General features: G+C 39.4%; 1 protein-coding gene and 1 long non-coding RNA gene across 12 annotated transcripts in view; one reads left to right on the top strand and one right to left on the bottom strand.

Moving 5' to 3' along the window:
* The window catches only part of FIGN (fidgetin, microtubule severing factor), a 178,491-nt gene extending 161,557 nt beyond the window's left edge, over positions 1–16,934 (top strand). For 10 of the 11 annotated variants that reach the window (XM_053262050.1, XM_053262040.1, XM_053262056.1 and 7 more), the window contains one exon: positions 6,896–16,934. In XM_053262050.1, the coding sequence (XP_053118025.1) occupies positions 6,896–9,144 (2,249 nt within the window). In that variant the 3' untranslated portion in view covers positions 9,145–16,934. The remainder of the gene's footprint in view (positions 1–6,895) is intronic. The other variant, XR_008309893.1, reaches the window with a different exon arrangement.
* LOC128330021 (uncharacterized) overlaps positions 1–22,017 on the bottom strand; it is a 34,304-nt gene that overhangs the window by 355 nt on the left and 11,932 nt on the right. The window lies entirely within an intron of this gene.

Below are 22,017 nucleotides of genomic sequence, written 5' to 3'. Positions count from 1 at the left end.
TAGCATAAAACAAGTTAAAATATATACAAAAACTTAAAACAATTTAACAATTTAAACATCACCTACAAATTAAAACCTTAAAATTTTAAGGAACTGAAAAAGCTTGGGTGAAGAGGTGGGTTTTCAAACGTTTTCTAAAAATTGTCAAAGATGGGGATATATTAGCAGTTAATATGAAGTCTAATCAATCATGTTGATGATTTAAGCTGGAGAGACATACAGTGAAATAACAGGGACCAACAGCCAGACTTTCTTTCTTTCTTTTTTTGTTTAAAATATTTGTATACCACCCAAAACTCATGTCTCTGGGTGTTTTACAATAAAAACAGTACAAATTAAAACAAAATTAAAACATTAGCACATTAAAACAATTTACAATTTAACATAATGTTAAAAACTATTAAAACCTATAAATCTAATTAAAAGCCTGGGTGAACAGATGTGTCTTAACTGCCTTTTAAAAAGTTGTAAGAGATGGGGAAGCTCTTGTTTCAACAGGGAGCTCATTCCAAAGCTTCGGGGCAGCAGTCAAGAAGGCTCATTCCTGAGAGCCACCAGATGAGCCAGTGGCAACTGTAGACAAACCTCTCCAGATCTGCAGATGAACCTCTAAGGGTGGTGCAGATAATGGTGAAGAAGATGTTATCTTAAATAAACAGCCTAAACTGTTTAGGGCTTTATAAGTTATAACCAGCACCTTGTATTTTGTCCGGAAACTTATCGGCAGCCAGTGTAGCTTTCAAGACAGGAGTAATATAGTCTTTCTGAGATAACGCAGAGACCAAGCTGGCTGCCGCATTCTGTACCAACTGCAGTTTCCCACTACATACAAAAGTAGCCCCACATAGAGCGCATTGCAGTAAGTACCACTTTTCTGAGGTCATTTATCTCGAGAAATTGATGCAGCTGGCGCATCAGCAAAAGCTGATAAAAAGCACCTCTGGCCACTGTTGCAGTGCACCAGGGTTTTCTGTCACTCGGAGGGGGCATGATTTTCGACAATCCCCTCCCTCCCTCTGCAGCCACCTGTGTCTCCTTAAATTGTACCCAAACCCTCATCATTTCGGGAGGTCCAGGCAGCTGCAGAGGGATTACCTACAATCACACACACCCCTTGCTCAACAGAAAACTCTGGCATTGCTGTAGGATTATTCTGGATGTTGGCCAGATATTCCACCCACCCCAAAACATATTAATTAAGGATTAATCTGCAAATTAAAGATGATTTAATTTGTTTACAAGTGTTGCAGGTACATTCAGTATTACAGTAGTTTCTAACAAAACTTTTAAAACAAAGTATTCATGTGTACTGTACTGTCTCTTACTAAAGGATCAATCCTCCAAGGAGATTTTCTTCCTAGATTCATATTAAATTCTGGAGAGGTTGGGTCATTTGGAGTTGAAGTGTCAGTTTACACTTGCAGGATTAGGCCCCATATGTGCTGTGATGCTGAAACAAGTCTTGTAGGCATGTGTTAAACCTTGACAGACAGTCATTTCCCTGTTGCTTTCAGTTAAATTTGTGTTTAAGGAGCGTATTTCTGCATACCTCTGTGCATGGTACTTTGTGTGCATAAAGTATTTTGCAATAACCTTTTTTCCAGTTAAATAAGACAGAAGATAATGGAATATAATAAAAGTGATTGGTCTAAATGTGGTTTTTATAACAGCACTAAATGCACCACATTACACCCAAAAGAACTGTAGCACTATTATCTGCACAAGAAAACATTCCTTAGAACCTTTACATATACTACTGATATAATCTGAAAAGCAGTCTGTACGCTTGTACACTTTTTGATTTTGATGAAATGTTTCTTTAATTTCTTCCATTTGTTTTCCCCACTACATCTGAAACAGAACTATCATACTAATAAAATAGATCTGCATAAGACAGGTTGTGCTACAGAAAATGTCAGTAAGACTGACATTAAGGATTTTAGTAACATTGATCTCAAGTTCAATACATGTTGCCTGAGTTCATAATAGTGTTGCCAGATGCCTCTTATTTGAAAGGAATATTGAAGCTTGCCCAAATATCTCAATGATTACAGCTGCATAGAGCTTCATAAAGCAGGCACCATAGCTTGTAACAACCTTATTTTTAATTTTTTTGATCTGCCAACCCTTTTGTATATTAATATGAAAAATTAATAATATGGAGAATTTACTGTTAACTTCTAAATAATTTTAAGGAAAGCAATGCAATTGAATAAATGTTTGCCTTTTGCTTTGATTTTGAGAATAGTCTGGTTTCTCTAAGTTTATATTATAACTCTAAAATGCTGCCTTTTATACATCCTTTGTTAAATGTGCAGGTACTTAATATGCATCAATAAATAAACTTTCAATTATTGTGCAGTGAGCAAATCCACAGCTAGGATGGCAATCTGAAACCAATGGGCTAACTAGTAATTATGCCAAATAAATAGTTTTGATGCATGTGATTATTTTATACCAGAGGGATGAAAACGCTGCAAAATGTTAATTGCTTTCAAAATCAGAAAAGTAGATATTTTATACTAAAATATTTTACTATAATAAATGATGTGTACATTGGCTATGAGCAAATGTTTTTACATTAAGCATAATTTTGGTCATTAAATAGCATTTGCATGCTTGTGTGTGTTTCTTCACTCACATCTTCTCATTTTCTTGGTGTTCTACTGTATAATACTGAATATTAGGTATGATCCAGGTCCACTAAAATCAATAGAAGTTTTAACATTGACTGCAATGAAATGTGAATTGTGCTTAATAATGGCTGCTCAGAAGTCCTTTTTTGCCCAATCGAGGGAACAATGAATGCTGCAATAGACGGCTTAAGGACCAAAAGGTGCTTACACTACCTTTCCTGCCCTGCCCTAACAGGTTGCAGAATTGCAGAAGCTTCTGGATAAAACCATGGATGCTTTTTCTCTGTTCTTAGGAGGGATATGGAGGCAGGATCTTTTCCATGTTGCAAGAACAGTGGCCAACATCCCCACCACCTGAGGAGGCACGCGCTAGGAAGAAGCTCAGCTCTGAGGGACAATTTTTGCAAATATCTCTCCTTCGCCAAGAAGTGCCCTGCACCAGCCAAAAATATGTCCTTGATGGTCACATGACCCTCAGGACCATATTTTTGAGTGGTGAAGGACACTTCTGGGGGAGGGAAAGGGAGGTCAAAATTATCCCTCCAATGGATGCTCAGCTTTGTGGAACTATGACAGTAGTCCATTGCAGGACACTTCTTCCTGCTGTTTGGCTGCAAGGTTAGTGTGCACAAAACCAGTTGAGGCTGTGGATTCCTACCCCACTTCACACATGCAGGAAGCATTTTGCATTCATGCTGTATTTGGCTTTATAATGGCTAAGAGGCTGTCCTATGAATTGAGTTGTTCCTGGTTTGAATCTTGCTATTTGCTCACTAGTGATTTTAGACATCTGTTCTCTCTCAGCCTCAGTAACCCCACCTACAATAATGCTGACCTACCTTACAGGGTTATTGTAAAGATTGTGATAAGATTATGCACATGAAGCACTTTGAACACTCTGAAGCACTATATAAATACCATGTGTTGTCCTTGTTGTTGATGATGATAATAATAATAATTATAGATTTAATTCTCTTAAACGTACCCGTCGCTAATCCCATCCGTGGCATCTCTTGATGTTCATGAGCAGCTGCCAGATAGGATAGCGATGGGGGAGAAAATAGCGATGACGTGGGGAGCAGGATGTGGAGGCGGGCCGACCCAGCTGCCAGGAGGTAGAGGAGGCGGCGGCAGTGGGCCAGCCGCCAGGAGTAAGAGAAGGTGGGGGTGGCAGGCTGGGCCGGCTGCTGGAAACAGGAGGCAGCAGTGGCTGGCCAGCCTGGCCAGCGGGAGGAGTCGGGGGGTGAACGGAGTTGGTGGGCCGGCTTTCTGGCATGCCCGCTAGCCAGAAAGCACTGGGGGGGTGCAGAGAACGGGGGGAGAAGAAGTGGGTTGGCCGGCCCACCAGCTAGAAAGCATGAGGGGGGCAGAAGCGGGTGGGGGCAGAAGCTGGCGGGGGAGGCAGCAGCAGTGGGTCGGCCGGGTGTGCTCTGCACCTGGCCCAGCTAGTAGTAGTAATAATAATAACTAAATAAATTTCAGTTACAGGAATAGTTTTCTGCATTCAGATTATCTTTGCAACTGAATTGAGGCAACTGTGTGCAAATACATGCAACTGTGTTTAAAGCATGTTCATTAACTTCTATATTAATGTTCTCTCAATTAAGCTTTGCAAAGGCAAATTACACCTATGATTACATACAATTTCCATTATTTGGGTGGCAAGTTGGAGCTGAATAAATTCTATGGTTTTTGTTTTTTTAATTATTCTTATTCATATATATCAAGGGAAGCACTAATCAAGTTGAATTTGAGATGAGATTGGGAACCTTCTCTGTGTGTTAATCTCTCAAAACCTAATTTTTCAGAACTCAAACTTTTTTTAAAACAGGGGGCATGTATTTGTGTCGAATAGGTTTGTGTGACTGATAGATTTTGTTTTATTTAATTGCATGGTTTTTCTTAAGTCAAAGCATTTGTTATAGATTGCTTGTGATTTGTTCTTTGCTGCTTACAACTTAAATTAAGAAATGTCAAGGAGACTGCTGCCAGTTCCTTAAAGGTAAAGTTGAGCTGTTGGGTCGGTGTTGACTTCTGGCAACCACAGAGCCATGTGGTTTTCTTTGGAAGAATACAGGAGGGGTTTACTACTGCCATTTCCAGCACAGTATGAGATGATGCCTTTCAGCATCTTCCTATATCTCTACTGCCCGATAGGTGTTTCCCATAGTCTGGGAAACATAACCAGTGGAGATTCGAACTGGCAACTTCTTGCTCGGTAGGCAAACAAAACAAAATTCTTCTCATGCTAGCTTTAACTTCCCCCATTTATATTAAAATGAAAATGGTACATGTGTTATGAAGCACATGTCATTTGTTTAAAAGCTTCCTTGAGTTAATACAATGCAGGTTGAAGGTGCATCAGCCACATTTTTTTCAAGATTTAATGCAAAATTGGGGTATGTTCTGTACATTCTCATATGCAGTTAAGACTTTTAGTATTGACTAACAACAGGTAACATCAGACTGATATTTTTTAATTCTTAGGCTAAGTGTAGCTGGTGTAGCTAAGTGTAGAATGATTTAGCAAAAGAATACCTGTGTGCATCTTGACAACAAACCCCACCCTAAATAATTCTGATCCAAATGAGCACAACTGCAATAAAATATATTTACAAATGAATCCTGTTCCTCTATTAATTTATTGTGTAATTACTGCAATTCTTCCCACTTTGTTTTCAGTATTTCTTAATAATTAAGCTGGAAGCCTGACAGCAGTGCCAGCCCTGGCATGATTCTCTTTGACTAAAACCTTGTAAATTAACACAATTAGCACAGCATCATGCTGCTAATTAACTTCCTGTGTCTGGTGCAACGGATGTGCAAACAAGGAAGAGGGAATCAGAAGGGAATAAACATGCCATTCTGTTACCAAACTGTATGCTGTGTTAGGTCTAGCTCAGTGCATCTAACTGGCCATGTCAAGATGCTGGAATCAGGCAAGGGAAAGCTGATGGGGTTTTGGAAGAAAAGCAATGTTGAGGGTACAGGCTGTCCAAAAAAGAAAAGGGGGGGAAAAGACTGCAGTAATTCAGAAGGGAACCCATACCACAACTGCTTTAGACTAAGCCTCCTTATCAAAGAATCTGTGCCACAAAGGGCACAGGACAGGTTGCAAACAAATAAATAAATCACTTTTTATGAAATAAGCAAATGATATATTAAGATTTGCTTTAATGCTGCCTGCTATGCACAGGTTGAAGGAGCTTTACTTATAATGCTAGTGAACTCTGCATGCCGTGTGTGGTGGCTTACCAAAATACAACTAAATAAAGATCACCTCCTCTCTCTTTGGCATGATTAATTGTACTAAAGCAGTGGTCACACTGGGTTACTTAGTCTGCTCTGACGGGGTTTACAGCCAGCAGTTTTTTTCCATTGAACTTTTAGCAACTAGGCTGCATTTAATTCTTTCTTTTCTTGTTGTTTCCACACATCCTAACTCTGTACCCTAGAGGCAGGGAGGGAGTTGGAACAGTGAGGGTGGGGCAAGGAGAGCAAGCAAAAAGGAGAGACAAGTGATGCTTGGGTTTTTCTTTTTTTCTCCCCTCCCTTTCTCTCCCCCGCCTCAGCCTCAACAACAGAACTGTGAAGCAAAAAGCAGCCAGTTGTAATTCATACCGAGTTGTAGGCTTTGTGTGATGAAAGCAACGGAGCGCTGCCTGGGAGATTGCTTTGCTGCACTCCACGAAGCAGATTTGAAACTGTCGTGGACCACTTTAGATGAGAGTTGGATTATGGAATGACCTGCTATGTCTGTGTCATATTGTTCTGCACAGGGTGCATTATACTGTGCTAACTAGGTATTCAGTACCAAATAAGAAAGGTATCCTAGATGTGATCTGTCAGCTGTGTCTCGTATTTTTTTTTAAAAAGCCCTTAAAATTTAAAACTGGAACAGTGATGAGGGAAGACAGAATGCTTGAGATATCTAACAACACGTTACCTAACAGTGAATCCATGTTCAGAGTATTGCAAATGTACATGGTCATCCTTTAAACCCAAAACAGCTGTATTAAATCATTTCTTCCATTTCCAACTCTAAATTAGCAAAATATGACAGAAGGCTTTGCCTTCATTTATTTCAAGAAAGTCATTCCTTCTGAAGCAGTATTACCAATCGGGGAGTGTATGGATTTAAATAATCTGTTGTTTTAAGCAAAGTGATTGTTACAGATATAAATGAGGAAATCAAATAGATGTACTAGGATGCCTTGGCAAGTACAGCTGCTAATTTCGTTTTTCCTCACTATCCTCAGGCTTGAAGATGCAGTGGACGCCAGAGCATGCCCAGTGGCCAGAGCAGCACTTTGATATCACTTCAACCACCCGGTCTCCTGCCCACAAGGTAGAAGCATACCGTGGACACCTGCAGCGCACCTATCAGTATGCTTGGGCTAATGATGACATCTCTGCTCTAACTGCCTCGAATCTGCTCAAAAAATATGCAGAAAAGTATTCTGGTATTTTGGAAGGGCCAGCTGAAAGGCCCATCCTGAGTAACTATTCAGAGCCTCCGTCAGGGCTGGTGAATGGTCGCAAGAGTGAGAGTGAACCCTGGCAGCCTTCTTTGAACTCTGAGAGTGTTTATCCCATGAACTGTGTCCCAGATGTTATTACTGCCAGCAAAGCTGGAGTAAGTACTGCCCTCCCTCCAGCAGATGTGTCTGCCAGCATAGGGAGTTCACCTGGGGTAGCCAGTAACCTGACAGAACCTAGTTACTCGAGTAGTACATGTGGAAGTCATACAGTACCTAGTCTGCATTCAGGGCTCCCCTCTCAGGAATATGCCACAGGATACAATGGATCTTACTTGCATACAAGTTACAGTGGCCAGCCCGCACCTGCACTTCCTTCACCTCATCCATCCCCTTTGCATAGCTCTGGGCTGTTGCAGCCACCCCCACCCCCACCACCCCCACCATCCCTAGTACCAGGCTACAATGGGACATCTAACCTTTCCAGCTACAGTTATCCATCTGCAAGTTATCCCCCTCAAAGTGCTGTTGGGCCTGGGTACAGCCCAGGCGGTGCACCTCCTCCTTCAGCTTACCTGCCTTCAGGAATCCCTGCTCCAACTCCTCTCCCCCCTACCACAGTACCTGGCTACAGCTACCAGAGTCATGGTTTAACGCCCATTGCACCCTCTGCCCTGACAAACAGTTCTGCAAGTTCTCTCAAAAGAAAAGCTTTCTATATGGCAGGGCAAGGAGAAATGGACTCCAGTTATGGAAATTACAGCTATGGCCAACAGAGATCTACACAGAGCCCCATGTACAGGATGCCAGACAACAGCATTTCAAATGCCAACAGGGGGAATGGCTTTGACAGAAGTGCTGAACCATCATCCTTAGCATTTAAGCCAACCAAGCAGATAATGTCTTCTGAACAGCAAAGGAAATTCAGCCAGTCCAGTAGGGCTCTAACACCCCCTTCCTACAGTACTGCTAAAAATTCACTTGGGTCGAGAGCAAGCGAACCATTTGGGAAGTACAGCTCTCCAGTAATGAATGAACACAGTGATGAACATAGGCAGCTTCTTCCTCACCCAATGCAAGGCCCGGGACTTCGTGCAGCTACCTCATCCAACCACTCTGTGGACGAGCAACTGAAGAATACTGATGCACACCTCATTGACCTTGTAACCAATGAGATTATCAACCAAGGACCTCCTGTGGACTGGAATGACATCGCTGGCCTAGATCTGGTAAAGGCTGTCATTAAAGAGGAGGTTTTATGGCCAGTATTGAGGTCAGATGCATTCAATGGGCTGACTGCTCTACCTCGGAGCATCCTTTTGTTTGGACCTCGGGGAACAGGCAAAACATTAATGGGCAGATGTATAGCTAGCCAGCTGGGAGCCACATTTTTCAAAATCACTGGCTCTGGTCTTGTCACAAAGTGGTTAGGGGAAGGAGAAAAAATTGTTCATGCCTCCTTCCTTGTGGCAAGGTGTCGCCAGCCCTCAGTGATTTTTGTTAGTGACATTGATGTGCTACTTTCATCCCAAGTGAGTGAAGAGCACAGTCCAGTCTGTCGGATGAGAACCGAGTTCCTTATGCAGCTGGACACTGTGCTAACTTCTGCTGAGGACCAAATAGTAGTTATTTGTGCCACCAGTAAACCGGAAGAAATAGATGAATCTCTTCGAAGGTACTTCATGAAACGACTTTTAATCCCACTTCCTGACAGCACAGCAAGGCACCAGATAATAGTACAACTGCTCTCACAGCACAATTACTGTCTCAATGACAAGGAGGTTGCACTGCTTGTGCAGCGCACGGAAGGCTTTTCTGGACTAGACGTTGCTCATTTGTGTCAGGAAGCGGTAGTAGGCCCACTCCACGCCATGCCAGCCACAGACCTTTCAGCCATTATGCCCAGCCAGTTGAGGCCCGTTACATATCAAGACTTTGAAAATGCTTTCTGCAAGATACAGCCTAGCATATCTCAAAAAGAGCTTGACACATATGTTGAATGGAACAAAATGTTTGGTTGCAGTCAGTGACAAGTTTTTTTTTTTTTAATGTAATGAATGTTGGTGCGTGCACACGCACACACATATACAGAAACCTGTTACATAGGGCATGGAACCCCTTTTCAGTAGTGTTGAAATTGTAAAAGGGTACTGGGGGGGGGGAAGAAAAAAGATCACCTTGCATCTAAAGAGCCAGGTGTAGGCTTGAAGGAATAGTGCATCTAACAAGAGCTGTTGATCTGAAAAAGCCACAGATGACAGAAAGTGTCTGTTGGTGCTCCATTCTGTTCAAGCTAGACGACACACTCTCACCGTGGAACAAGGAGCCAAGTGGGTTGATTTTTAGAAGGACATGAACCCTGCGTGTTGATTCCATTCTGCTGTTCTTGAGATTTAGTTGCTGTCAAGTGCCTGAAGTGGTGCTTTTTTGTTTGTTTGTTTGCCTCACAATTACGTTGGTGGCATGTGCTAATATAAAGAGCTTTAACTTCAAAACATTATGGGACTAAAGAAATAAACCGTTGTGTTGCGACAGAGAACCAGATTTTTTTTGTTTGCTAGTCTAAGAGCAACAGTATTCCTCAATCCTGTCTGTTCTGAAGTATTAAACTAAGAACAGGTAAAACAGGGTAACGGTAATCTGGACCTTAATTTCTGCAGTTCATTTCTTTTAATGTTCTGTCTGCAAAAAAGAAAAAAGAAAAAAAACTCAGGAAAGTGATTGTGATTTGTACAGTACCTCAAAGGAATGTGTTGAAAGCACTATGTACTGCTGAGAGTTAATAGGCTAGGCTTCAATGTTACTTTATATTAAATATGTATGTTTACCTCAACAGTTGGGAAAAAATGGCAAGGAGAAATACTTTGAATGTATCCAGGAACAAGCTGAAGTGTGCTATGAATGACTCTTTAAACCTTTTAAAGTAGGAAAAGGGGGGGCATCCCAGAATTGAAGAAATGATTATTTGTTTGTTTTTAACCAATATTGGGGATCAAATTGGAGCAAGAGAATTTTTATGGCAGTAGTGTGTGAAAGTCCTGAGTCCTTGACAATTTTGTGACAAGTTGGTAGACACTGCACAGACAACAAGAAAGGCACCCTGTCAAATTACGTAATCATCTGGGGCAGTCAAAGGCAACATCTACTTAGGACCCTGAGAGGTAAATTACCTTAGACTACAACTGCTTTTATATTTTGGTTAGAGTTGTAGTGTTTTGATTATTTAATTGAGGCAGTAGAACGAAATCATTCTAGGTCACTGAGAGAGCTTATGAGTTGCAGAGCTGTTTACAGCAATGCAGTAAATAGTGACCAAACAAAAAAGCAAGTCAAAATTGAACCCTCAAATTGCATTTCTCTCCCTCACCTTGCAGTTTCTCTACAGAAATGAAAAGTTTTGTGTATGTTTTTTTAAAACTTGTGCATTGCCTGTTCTGTGTTTTAAATGTAATCATTTCACGTCCATTAGAAATCCTCAAGCTGAAGTGTGACCACCATTTTATTTCTACCTCAGTTTTTGTTGCTTTTTTTTTTGTGGGAAGCAGAGTAAGGAATAGGACAGATCAAGGATGCCCACTGGTTTAATAATTTTAAAAGACCTGGGTTGGGAGTGGGATTCTCTCCTGTAATGAAACTTTTTAATAGTCTTTGCCACCCTACAGTTTGCCAGGGCAAATGTTGCCGAGTAAGTCTCAGTCTCTCTGCCCGCCCCCGCCCCCCTTTCAGGCTTACAGACACACGTGGCATTTTGTTCAATGTGTGCCCCCACCTCACATTGTCATTATTAGTAGTCGTAGTATTAATCTTCTTCTTTTAAAATGCTTTTATGAGCAATTTATTTCATGACCGCTGACTGATGCTGGTAATGTCTCTGAACACTGTAGCAATCCAAGCCTCTGCAGCCACACGAGTAGAACAGCTTCCCTTCCCCCACTCCATGTAATTTTTTTGTTTACTTTAAAGACAGTAGCAGAACACTTGCAAAGCACTGACATTTAATGTTTCTTTTAAATGATGTATCTTCAGATACGTTAACTAAAGGCACTGAAAAGCTCCGGGGGGTGGGGGGATGGGGACGGGACTGTTCGTTTACCTGGTTAATTTGTATCTTTAAAGCTACTGTCCAGTTTTTATACTTGACATTTAGTCAATTAAAACATTAGACACCGAGAAAGATAACAGTGGGTTGTCAGCTCACATATTATTTCAAATTATCCCATTTATTTTATTTTTTAATACCTTGTTTTAGTATCTATTGCCAAGAACCAAGTAAACAAACCAAAATTTAGCAATCTTTTCCAAATGTTTTTTTTTTTAAGGCAGACAGTCCATTTTAAAAAGCAGTGCCTTTCACTGAAGATATAGTAAAGTGAGTCTGAATAGATGCTTTGCTTTTTCATCTACTGAATGCCTGCCTTCCTTTCTTCCTTCTCTCCCTCACACCTCTTCCATTGAATCTTCCTTCTGGTTGGGAAACCTGAATATCCTTTGCCGTAGATTCTTATCTTGATCTTGCCAGTGGAGATTGGTCAGCAAAATCTTGTAGATTTTTGTAGATTCTTTTTTGTGTTTGCTATCAAAAAAAATTGTGTGTGCTAATTTGCAAGATTCAAGCAAAATTGAGGCTTAAATCACAAAATCCATAAGTCCTCTATAAAGCAACTAATGCTAAGTAAACACAATGCCAAATATATGACTGTATACAATGTAGTGTTTTCAAATCCTACATCTTTTAATTTATAACAAATTGAATGAAATTTGCAGATGCTCAGTTTGGCTCCTTTACATTATATATTTTGGTGAAGGAGCTGATTATTATTCCAATAAACCTTAAATATGAAAGGCAAAAATAATGAAGCTGCAAGACGTGATATCCAAGTAGTCTTTAGATTTTATGTTGGTGATCCATTGCTGAACTCACCAAGGGATAAGCTTTTCATCCCAAGTGGTAGCTGGCTGTAGCTACTGGGGTATAATGCTTCACCTAGCATGAGAAGAAGAATTTTATTCACCCCACCGTCCTTCTGTAGACAGGAAGCAAGCTATAATAGTCTATCATCTCTCTGCCAGTGGAAGTTCCCTGTTACATGGAATCACTCAGCCTTTGTCCAGTGTGTTCAGATCGCATTTATTCATTGTAACTTACCATCCCTATGCTTGGTGGAAGGCAACTGCTTCCGGTACTTTATATGTGAATAAGACCATTCTTTTCTTATGCTGCTACATTCTCCTCCATGTGGAATGCTACCCTATGTGTTTCAACACAAAGAAACCGATCCTGGGACTTAAGCTTCCCGAGTGTTTGGGTGTGCCATGAATGAGAAGATTGCCTTTTGTGAGGGAGTTGATATGGTCAACATGTAATAGCATTCTGAGGATTTAAAATGGCTGCTCTAGGAAAGTGTCTGCTATCTATTTCAATTGATAAGAACTGTATGTTCTGCAGCCACAGTGTGGAAATGATATGAAACTATCAGCTAGGATTGTCAGATTCCACATGGGGTAGAGCTCCTGTGCCTTCAGTAGAAATGAGAATATCAATAGATGCAGTTTCTCCAGTCCTCCTGTTGGGAGAAACCGCTCCTGCCAAACTTTTGGTTGTGTGCAATGAGTAACAAAAGGCATAAAAGCCCTGTTCTGTTGTAATAGTGCGTTGGAATGTTCTTTGGATAGCTTGGGGGAGACAGCTATTATATTCTGGCTATAGTGGCCTATCAAAGTGGGGTTTATTCTTGTATGGGTCATAACAATGAGAACCACTATTTTGCATTAGGCTGCTTTTTTGCAACTGCAATAACCATTCCAGCAACAGTAAAAGTAGGGGCCTATTTTCTGCCAGCCAAATTATCAATGCCAATTCAAAATGAAGCATAATGCTCTTTACATGAGTTTATATGGAAATACTCTACATTTCTGGCATGTTTTTGTCCCAAAATATTTAGACCATTAGGGATAAAAGTGAAAAGTTTGCTGACTGAGCTGATCAATGGAATGTGAAGGCAGTTTAAGGCTATTTACTTTTGCACAAAATATTTCTCTATTAGTCAATTTGTATTCTATTCAAATGCAGATAGATGGGTAAAATGGTTTTTCTTGTGCATTTCAAACCCATCAAGGAGAAAATAAAACCTCCCAGTAAAACACATAGGCAAAGCACCATCTGGGAAAGCTAGCTCATCTGTCCAGGGGCTATGCTCTGTAAAATAGTACAAGGTCATTTTATATGGGCTGGCGTAATACTTTGCTAGGCAATTTTCAAAAGGAGATAATCTAGTGTAAAAACCCCAATTAATTCCAACAGATGTTGGTAGATGGTAATGTGTTTACATGTCAAAAGCTACAAACAAAGGTTTCTACTGCCTGAAAATGTGTAACTTTGAGTAGATATACAGATATAAGTATTTCTTTCTATGTACAGTATTTCTTGTTTCAGGGCAGACCTCATTCTATGAATTGAGAGACTTTCATTTTAAAAAGTGAGATCTCAAAACATTAAGGTTGAATATTAAATGTTGCTTATATCAGTTTTCTTCTAGTGCGAGCTCATCAATTTCAGTGAAACTATTCCTGATTAATATTAATTTGCAAAATGATGACAGTAATCTCTTAGTATATAGTTATCTTCAATAGGCAGGAGACAGCCCACCAGGAACATCCCCTGCACAAGTCCCATTGAAATCAATGCAAGTTGTCCAAGGTTGTTCTCATGCAACTCCCATCCACTTCAGTGGGATTTATGCAGACAAAACTCCTGGCAGAGTGTAAACCAGACATGAAGATCAACATGCATTTCCCTTACAACCCCAACTCCTTTTCATCTTGTATGTGTGCATGTGTGTTACAATATTTATCTGTACATACATACATAATATGAAGGGTGTCCTTTGGTTTTGTTTTGTTTTTGCTTTCTCTTTACTTTTGAAAAGCTTCCTGTTCCTTAACCATTTGCAGATTTATATATGAAGTACATTAGTAAACACAGAGCTAGTAATAATCCTAGATTCAAAGATACAGCTGTACTGGGGACTAGTCAATACATGAACTGAATCTCCCACTCTGCAAAGACCTTTGGTTGACATTCGATTTTGAACCTGCCAGATACATTTTTGTGAACCAGGGATACTGCATCTTTAATGAACAAGTCTCTACTCTTTCCCCTGTTTTTAAATACAACACAAGAAGTGTAGCACTAGGCACTGCAATTGTCAAAGACAATTAGACTGAAAGCAGGAAAATTTCACCTCCCTGTCTCAGTGATATGTAGAATGTCGGCCGTGTGGGTCAGCCTTGCTACAGAGTTGTGTGAGAATATATGAATCAGTCCTATAGAATGTTAAATATTTATAGAATGGTTCTGTTCTACACTAAGGTTGGGAACGCAGTCATTCCTCCTTGTCCTACGATATACAAAGAAGCAAAACTTTATATTCACACCTAAACTTTGCGTGCGTATGTTTTGTGGGGTTTTTTTCCCCTGTTCTTGTGGTTTATATGCAGTCACTATAGGTTTTTTTTTGTTTCATATATATATATATATATATATATATATATATATATATATATATATATATATTTTCCCCCACCCTCGCATTGGGTGTATATTCAGACATTGTTCTTTAAAACCATTTCTACCTCATTGCTACATATTGTACATGTAGTATTTATTTGTTGTCTTTTTTTGAATGTCATGCATTAAGAAAGACTTGTCCTTGAACTTGAACAGTCTACCTCAGAAAGACTGTCTCTACACTGAACAGTATTAACAGCCGAAACGATAAGACGCATTAGCAAAGTGTGGCAGGGTAGATAATGCATGAGGACTTGGGATACTGATGGACTTTTAATTGTACTCTTGTAACACAAGATTGCTTAAAGGAACTTAAAGGAAATTATGCACTGTGCAGATTTTTATCAAGGTCCCACTTTTTGGCATGCTATAGGAAAATGCAGCTTTATTCTGATGAACCCGGATTTTGGGGGAGGAGGGGGTCAATTTTCTCAAGCATTCTTTGCATTGGCAATCTGGCTACATTCTATTACTGTGTCCTGTTAAGTGACGTACAGTACAACTTGGCTCTTAAACTGAAAACAAATGATAGTATTTAAGGATTATTTTTTATCTTCAGTGATGTATAAATGTGTCACACACTGTAAGAGTATACGTTTCTGACTCTCTGCATACTAAAAGAAAAACTGCATTTGTAAGAGTCTGTGCAAGGTTTTAAAATAAACCAAAAAAAAAAAAAGGCACTTCCCAAAGGACTTTTAAAAATGAGTCTCAATCCTCCTGCATACCTTTACACGCATCTAAAGCCCACTGAAATTGACTTAAACATGTGCACAGAATTGCAGTTATGGAGTCAAGGTGCTCATGTGTTCTGTAATCAAATAGTTTTATTGCTGATTCTGCTTTATAAACATGTTTGCTTTTTGGAAGTAATTGTACATGGATGGCACATTTGAAGTACTTTGTATGAAGTATTTTATATTTTATTATTTATTTTTGCATCATTCCCCTTCCCCTTTTGTCACCAACAGCTTTAGATTACTGTCGGAGAAGGACACAACTCTCTCTCTCTCTCTCTCTCTCTCTCTCTCTCTCTCTCTCTCTCTCTCCCCGCCCAATATTGAAATGGATAAACCTCCCCAATCAATGCATGGACTTTTCTAGTTGCTTGTCAGCAAACTGTGGATCTTTTTACAAAAGCAAATGAACTGTGACAATCCACAACTCTCACAGATGTGAATGCAGAAATGCATCTGAATATTCTTGGTATGCCTGACAATCTGTTCTTTAAGTTCCATTAACAAAGTAGTGTCCAATCCTTTCCATTGCAGTTTCTTGAAGGAGTATCATTGTCTTGAAGATGTCTCGTGTAATGATTAAAGGGGGGGGTGTTATTTCTGTTGGTTTACTGTGTTAGGTGAGGGATGCCATATTTCTCGTCAACAAATAGTACTTGTCTGGGGACAGAAATTATTTTTTTGTTAAAGCCCAACTAAATTAAAATTTCGGTGCACTTTGCGTTCCTGGTCATATTGATTTTATTTGCTTAAATTGAAACAATGTGTTGGGTTTGACCAGATTTTGACCTCTCACAAGGAGGGAAAGACCTCTATAGTACATGCTTCTTTAGATTTTCTGGTGCTGTTTTGCTTATTTATTCAGCAAATTCAGAATCATTTTTGTTGTGCATTATTTTGCATCTGCTGAAACTAAATGTGATATTATTGCACTCATTAAAAAATGAAACAATCCATTTCTCTTGGAAAAAAATGACAAGCTTTAGATGATGAAAGCTTAAATTATCCATCACTTGCAAAATGAATTCATATAATTTGTGAACATTATTAATGTAAATGAGACATTTCTGCTTAGAATTTTTTTTATTTTGATGGGATCATTATATGGTTGATCATATGTGTGTAGGAAGCTGCTGTACAATTAACCTGGAGATCTGAAAATGCTTTTTTGTCCTCATTGTTACAGTTTCAATTGTAATCCATGCATCTCATTTTCTTGGGTGTTAGCACTGTAATATTAAAAAAAAAAACAGTGCTCAGTATTGTAACTAACTGTCCCTACTGAATATTCCTTTTCATAAATACTTGCTACCACAGGGAAATTAAGTTTTCATATAGAATAACTAGTTTCAGTAGTAATCATTGAAGAATTAAAAAAAATAAAAGTTGTGGTTCAAGGCAGATATTTTTATGAAAAGTTTTCTCTATTGTAAAATTTGTTGTATATGGCTATGCTACTATCATGGAATATGAAAAGAACAAGCATACCTCAAATAAAAGAATTCTGAGTTAAGAATGATTGATGCCTGATTTTTGGCCCAAATTAAGTAAGTTCTCATAGGTGAATATTTATTTTTATTACATTTATAGTGTACTTTTCAGACAAACTGGCTCCCAAATGAAAATCAATCTCAACACAAATTTACAGGCAAATGTTTTTATCAATATTGTTAAATATTGATGAAACTGAAAATTGTTAACAGCATTGTAAACAAGTGTGAATAAATATTGATACCAATTACATACATTCATCCTACTTCCCTGTGCAAAGGCGTAGCAGCCTTTGTAGAGTTCAACAGACCTGGTTTCTCCTTTTTCTCACCCACCATATACAGAGCATAAATCACTTATCTGAATGAAAGGAGATGGATGGATAGGGATACCGGAAGCATGCAGAGACCTCCCATTCCCCTGACTGTGCTGCTTGTGCACATCCTGCACAAGGGGAGAGGAGAAAAGAGGCTTTGTTTGAGCACTAAGGCATAGATAGGTCATATCCATTGTGTTCAAAGAGGATGCAGATTGGATCCTATGGAAGCTTGTTTTTGTTGGCAACTCCCAGGGATAAAGAGAGAGAGAGAGAGGTTTTCAAAACAAAATCCTGACCTACCAGGAAGAATGATCTTGTTTTTATCTTAAGTCTCACTTTGGGATGTCATTGTCATCACTGTGTGAATACCAGGGTAGGGGAGTATTCTTATAGGCAATGTAATAAATGGAGAAGACAGGTTCTGTTATACAGTAACGAAACATCCAGTCTAACTATCTCTTTAGTAAGATTTAATGAAGGATATATTTGCAACTTTCCCCCATTATTTAAGCAATGCTTCTCTTTAGGGGTGTCCCCCCCCCATTCTTCACAGAATTCCCGAAAAGCCATTCTTTCTGTGAAGAATTCACAGGTGTTAAAAGTTGGAACCTGACATTAACGGGTTTTGGAATGAAACGCTAATATAATAACACAGCTAAAGCTATAAAGTTTTAGTTAATGTATGGAAATTACACAGGACTTGCTGTTACCCTCAGGCCCTCTAAATTTTTTTCTCCAGTCAACTTAAGATTTACACAAGGCAATTCTTCGTTTTTGATAAACTTCTGAAGGCTCCCGCAGTAGCTGCTTAAGGTTCATTAAAATGTAATTAATTAATGATTTGCTGCTGAATAGCTGCTGACTGCGGTTTTCTTTTCACTTGTCTGACAGCATGAGTCACAGTTGCCCTGCCGACATGAAAACTATTTGCAGACTATAGCACCTATCAATGAGGAATTTTTCTTTCCCCTCCCTGCTCAAATCTGCAGTTATTTGCATTGGAAGATGTGGGATCTGTGTCTGTGGCAAGAGATACCTACATTATTTTTAGGGCAGCTTTCATACATACACACATATACATGGCAGCAGCATTTATGGTAGGGCAAACAAACAAACCACAAATACTTAACCTTAGCTTGCAGTTCAAGGAGAAGACTGAATCTCATTTTTGCAATCCTGATACAAAATAGGATAAGCTACAGACTAGATGCTTTAAAAAAAAAAGTCATGTTATTAAAGCCCCCTGTTCTTCCTTTTCTATTTGGGAACTTCTCATTGTCTGCTTTGAAATTCTGAGCTGAATTTCTGAACACAGGAAACAACCATGCATTGGAGTTCCTAGGGCCCACTGGCCATGCAATCTGCCTGTATGAGGAGTTTACATAAACTGTAGAAGGTAAGGTACTGTTGTGTGTGTTGTGCAAGCAGGGGCAGCTATTTGTGACATATAACATTTGTTGCTCAGCAATATTGCTTTCAAATATTTACAAGGAAATGAAAGAGGGGTTAACTTTCCTGATGGTGGTATCATAGCTTTGTTTTTGTAGAACATATTTTTGGAAACTATACTGCAGATTTTGTATGTATAGCACAGCAAAGTAAAAAGCCAACACCCAGATCACATAATGTCTGCTAAAATTCCATTAATGACTGCTATTTCTGAGGGGCTTGCTTGCTAAAAACCTGGAATCTGGCCTGCATTTTATTATGAAATAATCTGTTGTGGTATTTCTTGTAAAGTTAATCAACAGAAGGACAAATGTAAGTCAAATTAAAATAATCCATTTCTTAACAAATGGGGGACCCTTCTCCATCACTGTAGAAGGATAAATGAAAGCAACTGGTTAATTTCTAAAAGACGACATGCAGGAGCTCCCTGTAGATTTTAGTCTAATCCCAGATGTGTGGTCCACTTTGAAATGTATAAGGAAATAAGACCATTTAAACACAACTGTCATTTAGGTTTGTTGGTACCCCACATTTATTTTTACAGTTTTCTCTTGGGTATTTTTGCACCATAGTTTGCAAAATTAAGTATGATTTGGCCTTCTTACTTCGCATATCCATATAATCCAATTCAAATCAGTTTCCTGAGGTCTGATTACAAACATAGGAGACTTGCAAAACTGAGCCAAAATTGTTCATCATAAATATCTGGAAATAGCATATGTATTGTCAAGCTGAGTAAGCAGCTGATTGGAAAGAAATGACCAATGCCATTCTTGCAATTGAGATCAAACTTCTAATATCTGTGGTCTCTTACCAACTCTCCCCTCTGCCCAATAGTCCTTATTAATTTGGCCCAGATTGCTTCTGGGTCCTACCAATGTCCTCTCTGATAGCCATGTCAACCATGGTTGGATTTCTAGAAGTATAAACAGCTTTTTATTTGAAATGCTTCACATTAACCTAGTACTTACTGTATGTGATGCCACCTTGAGCTGTTCACACTGTACTGTAGTATGTCAGTAGCTAGAACTGGTCCAAGACCTTTTGGTGTCCAAGGCAGAAAATCCAAATAACATCCTCCCCCAACTATGCCTCTCAAGACAAACTGGCTCTGTTTAATAGTAAGAATATAGGAAGCTGCCTTATTCTGAGAGACTCTTGGTCCATCTAGCTCAGTATTTTCAACACTGGCAATGTCTTTCCAAGGTTTCAGGCAGAAGACTTTCCCAGCCCTACATGGGGATGACAGTAATTGAATCTGGAACCTTCCACTTGTTAAGCAGATGCTCTATCACCAAGCTAAGGCCCCATCCCTGATTCAGAGTTATCCATTTTAGTTTTGAATAAGTGCTAATGTGATCATATTTCAGAGGTCTATGGTGGCTCAGCAAGCAATAAGAACATTTACCATACTGATGATAAATGCCTTATAATTGCACCTCTACATTCATGTTGCAACAGAATGGGAGTATAGGGTACTGCAGATTCAACATATGAATAGGGCCTTGGAATTTTCCCAAGGTGTAGGGTCTGAGCAGAACCAGAAGATTCTAAGCCAGCTCCAGTGCTATCCTTGGCCCCACTGTCCTCGGCCTGTTTCAAAATAAGTGAATGTTATACCAAATAATTTATTCCAAAGAGAAAGCTGCAGCGGTGGGGTGGCGGGGGTGTAGATTGGGTATTCCTCTTCACTTCCAGTGCTGTTTTGTCTCCCTGGGAGAAAAGCAACAGAGCCATCACCTCTGTTTCATCACTTCCTGCTAATTAGAACCTATGTATCTGTGTGTAATTATGAGGATAAGAGGAATATGTGTATAACGCCGTGAATGTTCACATGTTTTGCTATATGATGTAGTCCACAGTTTAAAAGTTACTCTCTGGCCCAGACCCAAAAGGTTCCCCCATCTCTAGACCACAACTTACTTCATACACACACACACACACACACACACACACACACACAATGTGGTTGTTATGTTTGAATTCATTAACGTGCTGAAATTGATGCATCACTGTGAAATTAATGAGAATTTCTTCACATAGGTATCTGGAGGAACCAGAAGGAGATCTGCAAAGAGCTAAATTAAGTGCATGCCTTGATAGCTGACTTTGTCTGTACTCTTACACAAGCTATTCACCATTTGTGTCTGTATTTCCATTACAAAGGGTTGTAAGGGACCAGTTGTACAGTAATGTTATGGCTCACCCATGCTCACCACCTAGTGTGTTTGTCTTTGCACATCATTGATATTATTCTAATGGATTTTATGACTAGCAATGTTTTTGAGCTAAAGTTCTTAAATATGTATGGTAGAGAACTGAATTTGCCTCTGTGTTAATTACAAGCCTATTCGAACTACTTTGAATGAGACTATACAATTAGTAACAAGACTATATTCACAATTTGGAAGATGGACTACTTCAGGGTAAACACGACAACATACATAATGACCCTATATAGGAAAGGAGAAGTGGTTGTTGTGGGTAATAAATTTTGCCGTGCTTCTGGCAAACTATTGCATGATAATTTTTGAATTACTTTCAGTCTGTTTGCATCAAACAGAACAGTTACTTAGCAAGATGTTTTCCATACACACAATGGTTCACCACATCTATATTTTAAGAAGAACAAAATCTGTTGCCCTCTTTGAGAATGTGGTTATTCACAAGATGGCTGGATGTACTGACCAAAATAAATGTCATGGGACTCTGTTTAGCACTGTTTGTTTCCTTACATGAATTGTGCCATGTTTTCTGGAAACTGGTTTGGCTGAAGCTGTGTCACCTGCAATGAACTCAGTTTTGATAAGCACATGGGAAATGGTGGGAAAACATCATCTTGAATAATTCAGCTTTGTTCATGCTAGTTATTGCACTAACCTAGGGGAGAATGGCCGGGTGTGTGTGTTTACAATAGGTCTCTTTCATTACTGAAGAACTATCCTCATTGAACAATGGTCTGAAGACAGGAGATTTGTTATCAATATGCTGATGACACCCAAATCTATTTCTCCATATCAACCTCATCAGGAAAAGGCATAACTCACCTAAATGTCTGACTGGAGGCGGTAATGGGCTGGATGAGGGATAACAAACTGAAATTGAATCCAAATAAGGCAGAAATACTGACAGAGGGTGGTCGGGACCCAAAATATGGTTTAGATTTGACTGTCCTGGATGGATTTACACTCCCTCTGAAAGATCAGGTACATAGCTTGGGAATGCACCTGGATCCAAAAGTTTCTCTGATTTCTCAGGTTGAGGCAGTGGCCAGGAGTGCTTTTTATTAGCTTCGGCTGATATGTCAGTTGTGCCCATTTTTGGAGGTAAATAACTTTAA

This window comes from Hemicordylus capensis, chromosome 1 (genome assembly GCF_027244095.1).
Source record: "Hemicordylus capensis ecotype Gifberg chromosome 1, rHemCap1.1.pri, whole genome shotgun sequence".
Taxonomy (NCBI): domain Eukaryota; kingdom Metazoa; phylum Chordata; class Lepidosauria; order Squamata; family Cordylidae; genus Hemicordylus; species Hemicordylus capensis.
This window is presented reverse-complemented; position numbering and strand designations above follow the sequence as displayed.